At 38.3% G+C, this 13,384-nt stretch overlaps 1 protein-coding gene across 9 annotated transcripts in view; it reads left to right on the top strand.

The window, feature by feature from the left end:
- The window catches only part of LOC140480462 (histone deacetylase 9-like), a 778,931-nt gene that overhangs the window by 45,665 nt on the left and 719,882 nt on the right, over window positions 1-13,384 (top strand). For all 9 annotated transcript variants that reach the window (XR_011961302.1, XM_072575348.1, XM_072575350.1 and 6 more), the window contains exon 2: window positions 4,105-4,259. Coding sequence is in view for 8 of the 9 variants with exons in the window: in XM_072575348.1 (XP_072431449.1) it covers window positions 4,238-4,259 (22 nt within the window). In the remaining variant the exon portion in view is untranslated. The remainder of the gene's footprint in view (window positions 1-4,104; window positions 4,260-13,384) is intronic.

Here is a 13,384-nt window from a genome sequence, read left to right as displayed (position 1 = left end):
TACATGTAAGTCCCCCTGAGGGACTTGCTGTTATGCAGCTTTAGCAAAGAGATCATGATGAGGTTAAGAGGTTTTGAGGTCACACTGTCTTTAATGTCAACTGTACAAGCTCTATCCCAAGAGGTCCAGCAGGCTTGTACAGATATGCAGAAGTTTTAAAAATATAGTAGTTAAATATTTGAAAAATACTATTTTTAATCAAAGCCTTTTATTGACTCATTGAGTTTATGTAGCATTTAATTAAATATTGGTAGAGGTATTGTTGAGAAAAAAAATACATTTATCGAAACTTTAAACTTTGCACTCTTCAGGACATTTTGCAAGAATACAAATTCAAGGGAAAAACAACATCGAGATTGTATGAAAGGAGGATTATGCTTAGGAGTCCTTCACACAGTTTTGCTGCTTAAGTGCAAGAGCCGCCAGCCTCAGTCTTCCTCCGTTGGGATACTCCTCCCGATCAGAAGCCCTTGTGACCAATTAGATACCAGATAACCAAAAATTCCAGCAGGCTTCCAGAGCCAAACAGGGCCCAGAATTCTCCCTGCTGAATCTCTTGTACTTTTGAATTTAGTCTGAAGATGGGACAATTCTGCCTCTAGAAAATATATCAAAAGCAAGTAGGCCATTCAGCCAACTGAGAAATAATTATTTCTCAAAAAGAGCTAAACTTTGCAGCCAGGGACTTTGCTGCCACATCTCTAATGGAAAAAAATAGGTTCCAGGCTTTGAACAATGCCCTCTGCTGCATTGGATCAGGGCTTCTCTTTGCTCTTCAGCACTGGCAGAAAGGGTTTGGCAGCTTGCCAATGTACCAAGCGTCTTGGTATACATTAACATCAGCCTTTTTATGTACATTGCCCTGCATGCCAACCATGTCTTTGTCCTTCCTGGAGATCGCACATTACCCACTGACCTACCATGTGCAGATCCTGGTTTTATACTAGTCTCTCAGTAATGTCTGTCCCAGAATGCACCCTCAACGCTGTCATGGGTTTGCTCTTCATCATTCTTCTGGCTGCATTGAGGTTGTCCTTGGTTTGTCCATAGATCTTTGGAATTGAAAGCAAAATACAAAGTGGAATGGAGATGTTGGGTATGGGAAGGAGGGGAGGGAGGTAAACAATAGATGCATGGTCACATTATTTTCAGTTTTCACCATACCTTAGAATAAGAATGAGGAGCAAGTTGAGAAGGGGCATAAGATAATCATTCACAGGTATCGTGAATAGCTTTGGTGGCATATGATGCCAGAGCCCAACCCCTGCACCCATTATTGACATCATCGTCTCCTCTATGGGAATGAGTGGATACAATCATATCAGCCTCCTACGAGGTCACTGAGTCGCCAAGATGTTGTAGGCCTTGCTGTCCTGAGAAGACAGATGTCTCATGTCATGTTAGATTATATCTGGCTGATGTCTCTGCTATTGCTGAACAACTGGAGGCATTAGAAGGCAGTGGAATTGGATGTGAGGCTGGAAACACTGGAAGGTGTGTGACAGTGGGGTGGAATATGTGAATATGAGAAATGAATCCTGAGTGCCAGTGAGTGCTGCTGGGTGAATGATGCCAGTGCAGTGCTTTGAGAGCTTGGTGTCTCTTGGGATGGACTGGACATATCATTTTTGGATTTATTCACTGACCTCGATGACCCCTGTGGGGTTATTAAACTTCACACCCAAAGCTACACCAGTCAAATTTTTAGCTCCTAACTTCTGGAAAGCAGCATTATCCCTGCTGCATCCGGTTATATGTAGATTTGTCTTCTTAAAAAAAAATTCAAATTTCAGAAGTCGGGGTCATCAGTGGACATAGGATTACACTTTGTCCAACCTGATCGAAAGCCAATGGTCTCAGTTTTTAAGTGGACTCTAAATTGACAACCCCAATGAATGCATTGAATTTTGTTGTTGCAGAAGGTTGACAACAAAATAATTAACATTATTTTGATCATGTTAATTTAATAGTTAATGACTTTTAATTGTTTGTGTCTCTTGATTGCCTGAGCTGAAAATTGAAAAATCCCCGATCTGATGGGACACATGATAAGCTATTAAAAGAGTTAAAAATCACACAACACCAGGTTATAGTCCAACATGTTTATTTGGAAGCACTAGCTTTTGGAGCACTGCTCCACCCGTGAAGGAGTGCCACTCCGAAAGCTAGTGCTTCCAAATAAACATGTTAGACTATATCCTGGTGTTGTGTGATTTTTAACTTTGTACACCCCAGTTCAACAGCAGCACCTCCAAGTCATGGATATTAAAAGAAGTATCTACAGAGATCTTGGATGTACTGGTAGTAATATTTGAAGAATCTTTTGAGGTTTGGAAAGCCACTAATATAATTTTAAAAAGTAAGGTGACAAAATAGATAACCAAAGGCCAGTTAGCTTAACATCTGTTATTGGGGAAATATAAGAGCTCATTGTAAAGGATGTAATAGCATAACATATAGATATACATAATAGCATGACTTCATGATTGGAAATCACATCTGACAAGTTTGTTAGAATTATTTGAAGAGATAACAAGTGTGTTTGATAAAAAGGAAGCAGTGCATGTAATATATTTGAATTTGCAGGAGGCATTCATTAAGGTATCACCCATAAGGTCACTTAATAAACTAAGAGCCCAATATGCTGGAGATAGTATATTAGCATGGATAGAGGATTGGCTAATTGACAGGAGACAGATTAGGATGGGGGCAATTTTGGGCAATCTGTAATTAGTGGATTCATGATTATTTACAATATATGTTAACTACTTGGATGAGGAAAGTAAATGTATTCTACACGACTTTGCAGATGACACAAAAATAGGTGAGAAGGCAAATTGTGAGGATGTCACAAAATCTCTCCAGAGGGATTTTGACAGTTTGAGCAGTGAACAAAAGCTTGGCAGATGGAATATAATGTGGGGAAATGTGAGATTATGCAATTTTGCAGGATAAATAGAGAAAGACTGCAGAAAGCTACATCACAGAGGGATTTGTGAGTCATAAATCACAATTTCAGCATTTTATAGGGAAGGCAAATGGAATGTTGGCCTTTATTTCAAAAGGACTGGAGTTCAAAAATGGAGAAGTATTGCTCAAATGATATAAGGCACTAGACTGCACATGGAATAGTGTGAAGAGTTTGGTCCTTTTATCTAACGAAAGATATACTGGCACTGGAAACAGACCAAAGAAGGTTCACTGGTCCCAAATATGGAGAGACTGTTCTTATTAGGAGAAGTTGAGCAGTTTGGACATATGCTCATTAGAATTTAGAAGAATGAGATTAGAGGCAAAAAGGTTGATTCCTTATTGAGAAAGACCAGGACAAGAGGGCATAGTCTCAAAATAAGAGATCACTGATTTATGACAGAGATGAGGAAGATTTGTTTTCCCACAGACAGTAGTGAATCTGTAGAATCCTTTACCACGGAGGGCTGTAAAGGTAGATTTTGAAGTATATTCAAAGCTAAGATAGAGAATTTTTTAATCAGGAAGAGAATCAAATATTATAAGGATTAGGCAGTGAAGTGCAGATGAGAATTCTCAGATCAACCATGAGCTCATTGAATGGTGGAGCTCCCATGTCTTATGGTCTAACCTCACCCTTGTGTGAATATGATGATTGATCTAAACTGTTATTTGTTTATCTTTAATTGATAAGTAATGGTAAAAATAACAAGCAAAACATGCTTCCTACCTACACAAATGTGAATTCCATTGAGAAAGCAGGTAATTTTACTTAGTCATGAAAAAAGTGACAACAGGGTTCATTAATCACAACTTTGAACATTGAGTTCTGAACCACACCTCTCATATCACTTATGTGCACACTTTGTTGGCAGTTGTTTTTAAGAAGTGCTGTAGCTCCAAAGATTATATGTAGTATTGAAAAAAAGCTTTTTGTTAGTTTCTGAGGCTCTGTGCATACAAACAGCCATTGTAGAGTGAAGAGGAGTGACTTTGCATTGAAATTAATTTTTATAAAAAGAACTGCCTTTGAAATTACATTGTGTACATTTGAGCTCTTGACAATTTCTATTCTAGGATTTTCTGTAAATCGAAATTGCTTATGTGAGATTTCCTTTCCCTTTTTTCTTTCAGGTACCTTTTTGCTAACATGACATAGTGCTCAATGCAGCCGTTAAAAGGGTGAGGCTCTAAGCTTCTGTTTGTGTGGACACTACCACGTGTACGCTATTCTGTGTTCTATTGCACGAGACGTAACTAATGAATCATGAGTTCTCCAATACGTCCAGGTGAGTAGTGTAAAGTTTATGTTTCTCTTGTTTTGCTGTACTGAAATGGATTTTAAATCTGCTGATGTGTTCTAAGTAATTTAACTGATGGTTTTCTTATTGAAGCTTTACTTTGACAGCAATTTGTCTTGATTTGCTTGGTTGGGAGCTGGCGGACGTATGTGAAAATGTGGTTAGAAGCTTGACAATAATCCATGGTGTCATATTCACTATTTGGAGTAAACAAAAGTGAGCTTTCAATGATAGAAAAGTTGTTGTATAATAAATAATGATTATAAAGCCATGTTTAATTGAGTTTTACAGCAGTTTAGTTAAGATGGACAAATTGTTGCTCAGAAAATAGATTTGTATGAATCGTACATTAATGCAAGTGTTAAGTATTGCTTAGTCAATACGACTTAATTACAATTCGTTTATGCATCAGTGGATGCACAGGGCATTTCCTTCTCTTACACTGAGATGTATGTCTAGTATTGTTTCTCTGATGACAAGTAATTTTTTTTTCATTCATAGAATTCCACGAAATAGTGTCTTTATTGTAAGTCAATTTTAAAAGGTGTGCAGAACAAGCCTTAATGTAAAAGTGTAGAAACCAGTTTTGAAATTGAGCATGTTCATTATGTTTGTCATTGTTTTCAGTAGAAATTCTGGTGTTGCAGCAGCAACTTTTGTATTTGTATCATCTTTCAAGTTTTAAACCTTAATATAGAAATGGAATATATGCAGCAAATAACCATGTAAAGGGATGATTAAATGTTTGACTATTGCTAATTAATTGTACATAGTTACCATATTTTTTATCTTTCTCTTTATAAGAGCTTATGGATTTAGTAATTGATCTTGATAAACATTCAGTCTATTAAGTGCTTAAACATGTTCAAAACAGTGTCACTAATTTACAAACATTCAGTTGAGAAATTACCTCTGTACTGATTTGGGACTTCAATCAGAGAACAGCTATACAAAACATTGCAGTCTGTTAAATGCTTTGCCTCCCATTAATTCTGGACTAGGGGGCCCATTTTTTAAGGTTAGAGGAGATTTTAAAAAGACGTGGTGACAAATCTTTTACACAGAAGGTGGTTTGCATGTGGAATGAACTTCCTGAGAAGTGGTGGATACGGACACAATTACAATGTTTAAAATACATTTGGATAAGCACATGAATGGGAAAGATTTGGAGGGATATGGTCGAGGAGCAGGCAGGTGGAACTAGTTTAGTTTGGGATCATGTTCAGCATGGACTGGTTGGACAGAAAGATCTATTTCTGTGCTGTATGACTCTATACGAGTTAAAAAGATGGTGTGATCTGTAAAAAGGAATGTTATCATGTTCGTTCCAATTAATATCTGTGATCTTATGGTAGCTTCTGAGCAATGTAAAGATCCTGAATTCACATCACTTTGTAGAAAGTTTTGAAACTGAACAGAAAACAAAATCTGGTAGTTTCTGCCTAACACACATGAGCTGTTTATTAAATAAAAACTGGAAGAACTGCGGATACTGTAAATCAGAAACAACAACAAAAATTGCTGGAACCAAAAGCTCTGTTTTGGTTCTGGTGACCTTTTCTCAGTTCTGAACATTAACTCTGATTTCTCTCCACAGTTGCTGCCAGACCTGCTCAGCTTTTCCAGCAATTTCTGTTTTGGATACACATAATCTGTTGGATTGTTTTCAAATCTTTCTGTTCATGAACAGTATTTTGAGAAGAGAATTAGATATCATATCTAGTATGGCCTAAGTGCGACTTCTAGTGTTCTCAGTGCAACTCCGCATTGACAACAAATATTGGTTTTGTCAGTGTTGCTTTTTTGTCTTTCGAGTATTATAACTCTTCTTTAAAATGGCAGTTGTATCAGAGTGATGCCCGAGTGTGAAGGAAAACAATTGCTTCACGCTTAGAAATTACTTCAACTATCCTAGAGCTGTGTCCTTGATGTAAGTGAGCAGCAAAATGACACTGACCCTCTAAAATTACAGAACTGTTACATGAGGTGGTTCATTTGACTCAAAATCTTGTTGCCCTCTGTACAACAGACAATGGCTGCAAAACTTAATGACCTTGTAAGTAGAGATTATGATGATTTATAATTAACCAATGTCCATTGCTTACAATGTAACAGCATGTAAACGTTGTGCTGTCTAATCATTTGAATGATGAGAAGATGTCGATTGCATAAAAGGTGCTGTTGAGAAGCAGCTTGCTTGTTCAGGGCACATCATCAGAGGCTCCCATAATTTAAAGCTAACCTGCATCTCTTAATGTGGAGATTCATTTTGACTGGAGCAGGTGCTGGAGGTCATTCTAGAAGTTGACCTGCAAAGACACAAGCATGGAAAAAGGGAAAAGAAAGCAGTTCTCCAAACTGATGCTGAACTGAGATGTTGTCATCGACCCAGACAGAAATTGTGAAAGCAGTGGGATCTGATAATTATGATAGTCAGTGCTGCGAATCTGGCCTGCACAATCTAAATGCAGTGTCCTCACCAGAGCAGAGAGCAGAAGTAGCCTCTTAATCTGTCGAGGGTTGATGGCTTCTCCCTTTTCCTGTTCACAGCTCCAAGCTGTTCAGCTATCTGGGAGCGAATCACATGGTTGTTGCCAGGTAGGAGGCCTTTTGTCATCATTAACTAGTCAGTAGTCCACAGACCATTCAACTACATTTTTATCAGCCAGACCTCCATATGTACACAGTTCTTGGCTCCAGCTCATCTTCAAATTGCAATTGAAATGTTTCTAATGGGATTTTGTCCTTTCTTGTATAAGGAGATGAAAACAGTACAAATACTCTAGATGTGGTCTCTCTGATGACCTGGGCCACTATAATAAAACATATCTATTTTAAAATTCAACTTCACACAAAATAAACAACAATATTCCATTGCTTTCCAAATCACTTGCTGCACTAAATACTAACCTTTTGTCATTCATGTACCAATATACTCAGATCTCTCAGTGCTACAGAGTTCTGTAATCCTTTCCTATTTAAACAATATGCAGCTTTTCTGTTCTCCTCCCAAAGTGGATAAATTCATATTTTCACATTTATACCCCATCGTTCAAACTATGGCCCACTCATTTCATCTCTCTATGTCTGTTAGCAGATTCTATACCTCTCAGGACAAGTTATTTTCCTGCGTGCCTTGTTGTCATCAGCAAATGTAGCAACCATAAATTCAGTTGCATTGCCTTTAATCTTAATATTATTCTGCTAAAAGCAGCAAGAATGGTATTTGCTGTTTTGGGAATAACAACAAAACAAGTGGCTTTTCTTGGAAAAACATGTGCCTAATTCTAGGGGTCACATAAGCCAAACATTGCGTGTTACTCATCGACAAAGTTTCCTTTCACTTGCAGCTGCATGTCCCAAGCTTGATATATGCAAGAACTGTGTATTGCTCACTCCTACCATTATTATCATTGACAGATGCGCCTGTTACAGAGGGGTTGGTGAGGATTTTGCTGGGATTAGAGGGTTTGTATTATAGGGAAGGCTGTATAGGCTGGGGCTTTTTCACCTGGAGTGTCAGAGACTGAAGGGTGACCTTATAGAGGTATATAAAATCCTGAGGGGCATTGATAAGGCAAGTAGCCTTTTTCCCAGGGTTGGAGAGTCCACAACCAGAGGACAAGTTTAAGATGAGAGGAGAAAGATTTAAAAATGACATGAAGGGTAACTTTTTTATGCAGAGGATGGTGCATGCCAGAGGAACTGGTTGAGGCAGGTTACAACATTTAAAAGATATCTGGATGGGTATATGAATAGGAAGGATTTAGAGGGATAGGGCCAGATGCTGGCAAGTGGGACTAGGTCAGATTGGGACGTCTGATTGGTGCAGATGAGTTGGACCAAAGGGTCTATTTCCATGCTGTGTGACTCTATGATTCTATGACAAGATCAAGTAGATTGTTTTCCTTGGGTTGGTTGTCTCACCACCTGTTGAAGGGCCAGTCTGGCAGCTATAGATTTATAGTTAATGCTCCCATTAGTTGACAGTGGTGCAGGGTCTTTCCTGTTGCTAAATGTGTGTTCTGCTGTGCGGGGTAAGAGAGAGAGTATTGGTTGAGCATTGAGATTCAAAGTGACACCATGGACAACAAATCAGTTTTGCCTTCCAACTGATCTGTCTACTCCATATTCTTTGGATGGGATGCCTACCGTGTTTGCTGACTCCTGCACCAATACTGGTGATTCAGGCCACAAGTAAACATGTGTTTTTGATGCCATTCTGCTGATCCATGGGTCATACTTGTAGCCTCAAGTAAATGTGGTAAAAGTTCAGTTTCTCCCTCTTCCCTTTTAATTGTGAACCAATCTGCTGTACTTTCTTTGTACATTTTTCCATTGCTCATGTCAAATTGCTGTTTGTCTCAAAAATACATTGAAATCATCCTGGATTATTTATGAGACAGCAGAAGGGTAAAAATTATATGCTATTTAGTAAATTATTTCATTTTGTCCACTGATTTGTGTGTCAGACTAATACTGTAATTGTAAAACTCTGCATGCATTAAGGTGGCCTTGTAGACAGTGAGTTGATTAAATCAGACATTAAAGGAAAAAGGTTCTTTCTTTAATCCAGAAGGAACACACCTCCTACATGATTTTCTGTAGTCATTATTATTCAGGAAGAACCATTTTGCACTTATTTTAGGTAACACATTTGTTCTGCTTTCTTTTCTGTTCAGAAGTCTGCATTTATTTTTAGAACATTGCACTTTGTTCTGATTCTTCTTGTTGACACTGGAGAATTCAGAACTGATTCCCAGTGTTGACTCTTTGTTCTGTTCTATTATGTTGTTTCTATTCGGACTTAGCATTTGTTAAGCCAAGTTCTTCATCAAGAATTAATGATCGATTGTCAGGCAACTCTATACTAATGCTTTACTCAGCCATGCATTTATATGGTAATAATAAGTAATGCAGTATTTTCTGTTCTGAGGTAGAGGCTGATTTAAGTAAAAGGTGCAGTGTATTTATTTAACTAGCTTGACTTATCTGAGCATTAGAGATGCTGGGATGTTTGCGTGACTGCTGTTACTTGATAGAAGAAAGCTCCTTTCAGCTTTAATTGTGGTGTAATTGGATAGAACTTAACCAGGGTAGTGCAAGCTGCATGAAGACAGTAACCCCTGGAGACTTGAGGTAGATTCAGCAATGTACCTCCTTTAAATTAGATCAGATACCTGCTGTGCTGCTTGCATCCACCCAGCAAAGCTGGGGGTTTAAATTCTGTTTCACTGTGTCCTTGTGGAACAACTTGTAGCGAAGTCTGGAAGAGAGTATGGGTCGACAAAAGGAGGTACCTGAGAAGTAAAGGCAATCAAAAGAGAACAGGACAATTGAAAGGGGGAGGATCATTCTTTTTCCTCCAAAAATATATTTTTGTAAGATTTGTGAAAATACAATTCAAAACATTTCTTTTGTACTGCAATATTGGCAATAAAATTCAACTTTTCTGCATACAGTATGGTGCCCGCAAAACAATTGAAATAGTCTTAATACTTACAATGAACATTCCATGTCAGAACCCATGTCACTTCAGGAGCACAGCTTTCAAATTGGCAATTACAGAAAATGCAATAGATTATTTTACCAAACATCACGTTCCAAGGTTCAATTACTCCTAAGTATCATCAAGTATGTTCTGTGTGAGGCACACAGCCGAAGGGCGTTTACAGTTTCCAGTCCTTTGTATACCATGACGAAGGGTCATATGTAGCTACCTTTGTAAATTGTGCCACTGCATTGACTGCCCAAAGCTTTAGAGTGTCCCTTGTTACATAGTCCTGCATCAAAATTCAGTTTAGGGAACTCTTGACACCAGAAAGCCAGCAAATCTGGGGAAGAGCTGATCTTTGTCTCAGTGTGCATCCCTGGGAACAGTCAACACAGCATAAAGTCCTGTGCATACAGAGCATAAAGAGCTGCTTGGGGTGAATTTCAGGAAGTACCACTGCATCCCTCTCCAGGCCTGCTTTTGCAATGGCACAATGCTCAAGAAAGTGGTCAACATCTTTTCTCCAGCACAACCACTGAGGACAATGTGTAGAATGGGCAACACCCCAGACCAGTAGTAAGAATGTAATCTGAAGGGTTTCTCACCACCAGTCAAACCATTGGGTGCTTGTTTGTAAGGTCTAGTGATGAGAGTTTTTGCCAAATGACTTTGACAGTCTACTCGGGGAACCATCTGTCAGGATCTACCATCTCCTTTTCCTACAGGACCTTGCGAACCTTATATATAGAAACAGAGAAAATCAAAGCAGGAATAGGTCTTTCAGCACTTTGAACCTGCTCTATCATTCAATATGAGCATGGCTGGTCATCCTATTCAGTACCCTTTTCATGCTTTCTTCCCATACCCTTTGATCTCTTTAGCTGTATGAACAATGTTTAACTCCTTCTTAAAACATTCAATGTTTTGGCCTCAACTGCTTTCTGTGGCAGAGAATTCCACAGCCTCACCATTCTCTGGGGAAGAAATATCTCTTCATCTCCATCCTAAATGGTCTAGCCTGGTTCTGTGTTCCCCAGTGATTGGGAACATCCATCCTCTATTTACTTTAACTAGTCCCGTTAGAATGTTTCAGATTTGTATGATATCCACACCCCAACCAGCACCACGATTCTTGTAAACTTCAGTAAGAAGGATTCTGCTGAAAAGTGTGAAGTTGATCAAGAGGGCTAAAAACATGACCAAAGAGGGCTGCAAAAGTGTGATCTGTTCCTTCAGCTTCACGTTTGGGAAGTTTGCTTTAGAAATTCTTTGAAAAGTCATTTTACGGGCTGCAGTTAGGTCATATAGAAGGCAGGTTTTCCGGAATGCACCTGGTTGATTCAATAAAGCTCAATTTTGTCTTGAGTCTTGAAATAGACAACAGATTTTTATGGCATTTGTAAATAGGGCACCTTACCTCAGTTCAGACATAGGCACTTGACGTTTGTATTTTAGTTGTTATCAATATATTGGAAGCATATTTCTCATGGAGAATTTGCATACGTCACATGCCGTGTTAGAGCTTAACCACCCATTTTGTACTTGTAAAGTAGCCAAGTCATTAACAAGCTTCTAGACATATATTTTCTGCAAATACATTTATTTATCACTGCATTACGAATTTTTTTGGAAGCTGCTTGTGGTTTTAAAATACACTATTAGAAAGCCAGACTTCAGAATAATTTGTGCATATTTATGAATGATTCCGCATTTTGATTGTTTCTCTACCACCTCGTTTGAAGTCAGTTTCATACAAACTGAAGAAACCATTTGCATTACACTGTTCTCAGTTTTCTCCTCAAAACGGTTCATCAGAAAACTTTGAATATATATTTAAATACCATTTATAATCCATGCCTGTAAATTAATAAAGATAGTCCAATATTTTCAACTGACCATTTTTATTTCTGCTGGTATAAGTTATACAGGCACATGTCAGTTTTTGCTCATTGGCCAGGCTATCAGGCTTCTTTTAGTTTATCACAGAATGCAGCAACAGAGTACAGCTTTCTGATATCAGTGGTTCACCAGGAACAGCTGATATTAGAAAATGAAATCTAAGTTAGAAAACCTGTTCACATTTGTAAAATGCAGTGGATAAGTGTGTCACTGTAGGCTAGAGGGCAGAATGATAATAGCACAACAGGCAAAATCTATTTTAAATCCACATTTCTCATTTTAACCAACCTCAATGACCCAGCCCTCTTATGTCAGACCATTATAAAAATCCTATCCCTTTCTGCATATACATTGCAGTAGGTTGTCACAGTGCATTAGATGTACTTCTAACAATATTTACAGTTGTCAACATCATGCATTACTAAGTTGATTCTCTGGCATTCAATAACCATGACAAATTATTTTCAGAGCGATTAACAAATGCATGCATCAACATATATTTTATGGACTGCAAAAGTTTCTTAATTAGTCATCTCTCTTTCACACCTATATATTACATTAGTATCAATACTTTAATTTTATTGGTTAATGTTGCTTCAACTTCCAGGTCTGGAAAATTTAAGTATGTTTTTAAGAATATTGAAAATGTTGAATTATAAAGTTGGATCTGTATCTGCATATATTTCCAAATCTTTTTTCAAATTGTCTTTTTCAACGATTGTTAAAAATCACAGAGGAGAGATGTAACACTTTTACATTATATTTTATTATACCAATGTTTTATTCAATAACTTTCATTTATATTCTCTGAATTTTCTTGTTGATTTTGGTTGGATGAGATATTATAGTGTTGTGGGGAAAATCATCTGCCTCAGAGCGAGAGTTAGGGTTCAACAACAGAGTTTATTGTACAAGGAAATACCAGAGCTCTGAGGAGAGAAAGACACCAACAGCACAGGGGTCAGCTGTGAACCTTCTCTCAACCCGGAACACATGTCAAGATATTTTGTGATATAATAGGTCAGTGATGAGGTTATTGTCTCTGTAATATAGTTTGTTTGTTGTAAACATTGCAGAATCATTCATAGTTTTGATGCAGTCATTCAGTTCCAGCACAGTCGTTGTTCATTTTAGCGTGGTCAATGTCAGTTTCAGCGCAGACATTGTCAATTTCAATGCCTGCGTAGAAGTCCATTGCTGTAGTAATGGGCACTATTCGCTCTTCCTGAGAAGGACGATTACTGTAGCCTTGGCTATTAGCACTTTGCATTGAGTCCGTGTCAAACAGTTAGCATTCCTATCAAAGGTGTTGACTGGACTCAGACACTTTGGTGGGTAGTGTACGCTACTCATGTGTACTCCCTCACCCACCTTAAACTAATGGGGTTGTGAGTGCATTGTGCTGGCATTCTGGTGGCCGCAGGCAGTATTTGTGTTTGCTCTGCTGTCCCTCTCCATGTTGTAGTCTGGCAGCCATCTTGTGTGACAGTGGTCCAACTTATGGCTCAGCGGTGATCTTGTGTGTCTGTGTGCCTAGTGTCACCCTGCCCAGTGCCATCTCCCACTTCAATAATCATTTTAATATGTGCAAAAAACAAAATTCAAGTTTCATACACTACAAATATCAGTGTATATCTATGCTAGATAGGTAGTCTGTATGTCCCAATGACACTAAGATTGTATTTAACACCAGATCACTTTGGTCTGAACAAGAATGCAG

Source organism: Chiloscyllium punctatum, chromosome 8 (genome assembly GCF_047496795.1).
Source record: "Chiloscyllium punctatum isolate Juve2018m chromosome 8, sChiPun1.3, whole genome shotgun sequence".
Lineage (NCBI taxonomy): Eukaryota > Metazoa > Chordata > Chondrichthyes > Orectolobiformes > Hemiscylliidae > Chiloscyllium > Chiloscyllium punctatum.
Note: the sequence above shows the minus strand (reverse complement) of the source record. Positions and strands in the feature narration are given on the sequence as shown.